Source organism: Kryptolebias marmoratus, linkage group LG16 (genome assembly GCF_001649575.2).
Source record: "Kryptolebias marmoratus isolate JLee-2015 linkage group LG16, ASM164957v2, whole genome shotgun sequence".
Classification (NCBI taxonomy): domain Eukaryota; kingdom Metazoa; phylum Chordata; class Actinopteri; order Cyprinodontiformes; family Rivulidae; genus Kryptolebias; species Kryptolebias marmoratus.
In genome coordinates, this window is record NC_051445.1 from 918775 (window position 1) to 920183 (window position 1409).

Genomic DNA, 1409 nt, shown 5'->3' on the forward strand with positions numbered 1-1409 from the left:
CTCTCAGCTGCTGCTGGAAACTCGTTGGTGAAAACTCTGAGGAAACAGGCGGACTCGTTGTTGCAGACTCACTGAATCCTGCGTGTGGCTGTGATTTGCACAGCCACGTTTGGAAAATCTGGGCCTATTTTTGCACGGATTGCAAAAGTGTATCCTAGCCTTTGCACATTTTTTGTTGCCCACATCGTACCCGTCGTGGCAGCTGCCCCATGTTTATGAGCTCATCTTCTGGAAAACTCTTCAGTAATGAAGACAGATTTGGACCTGTTTTAATAATAATTTTTTATCAGCAGCCTGGGTTTGACCTTCCATATCCCCACAGAGGTCAGAGGTCACACAGCCAAACTCTCGTTGACTTCCAGACAAGACCGGTGTAAGGCAGGCAATAATAAAGTTTTCTAATAAACAAAAACGTGCCGAGTGTTTAAAATAAATCCACCCCCTGCTGAATATCTGTCACATTTGTCCCATCTGATGAACTTCAGTCCAGATTTATCAACATGTTTAAATAAAGGAGACTGATGATTGGCAGTAAGATAACTTTCTGTCTAACAGATCAGAATATTTGAGCACCTAAGTTTTAAAGCCTTACTGTCGTTTTTAAGCAGTTTGTTTTATAACAAACTCATCAAGAAGGATGTGTCGCTCCAATCTGTTATCAAAAGCTAATTAGCTTCATGCTAACTTTCCTGTCGTTGCGTTAAGCTAATTAGCTTCATGCTAACTCTCCTGTCGTTGCGTTAAGCTAATTAGCTTCATGCTAACTCTCCTGTCCTTACATCAAGCTAATTAGCTTCATGCTAACTCTCCTGTCCTTACATCAAGCTAATTAGCTTCATGCTAACTCTCCTGTCCCTTCATCAATCTAATTAGCTTCATGCTAACTCTCCTGTCCATGCATCAAGCTAATTAGCTTCATGCTAACTCTCCTGTCCTTACATCAAGGTAATTAGCTTCATGCTAACTCTCTTGTCCTTGCGTTAAGCTAATTAGCTTCATGCTAACTCTCCTGTCGTTGCGTTAAGCTAATTAGCTTCATGCTAACTCTCCTGTCCTTACATCAAGCTAATTAGCTTCATGCTAACTCTCCTGTCGTCGCGTTTCTTTAGAAAGAAGAAAGGGTGTCGGCGCTTCGCAACCAGCTCGCCGAGCGTCAGGCTTTACGGAACCGCCGTCCGCCCACCACTGGCCAGAATCAGAACCACAACGCCCCGCCTCCTTCTTCCCAGCCGGACCCCAAGTCCCTGCTCCCCCCGCCGGGCTACCCGAACCCCACGGACAACCACTCGCTGCCGCCCTCCTTCTCCAACTCATCCAGCCTGTATCCGGCCGACAGCAAGATGAGCCGCAATCACTGTCACAACAGCCAGATCCCGCTGCTCTACAAATAGGTTCAAGATGGGGGGGGG

General features: G+C 46.1%; 1 protein-coding gene across 2 annotated transcripts in view; it reads left to right on the forward strand.

Moving 5' to 3' along the window:
* Positions 1–1409, forward strand: part of gabbr1a (gamma-aminobutyric acid (GABA) B receptor, 1a) — an 87321-nt gene that overhangs the window by 81876 nt on the left and 4036 nt on the right. For both annotated transcript variants that reach the window (XM_037980305.1, XM_037980304.1), the window contains exon 24: positions 1110–1391. In XM_037980305.1, coding sequence (XP_037836233.1) covers positions 1110–1391 — 282 coding nt within the window. Of the gene's footprint in view, positions 1–1109; positions 1392–1409 lie in introns of those variants that run through there.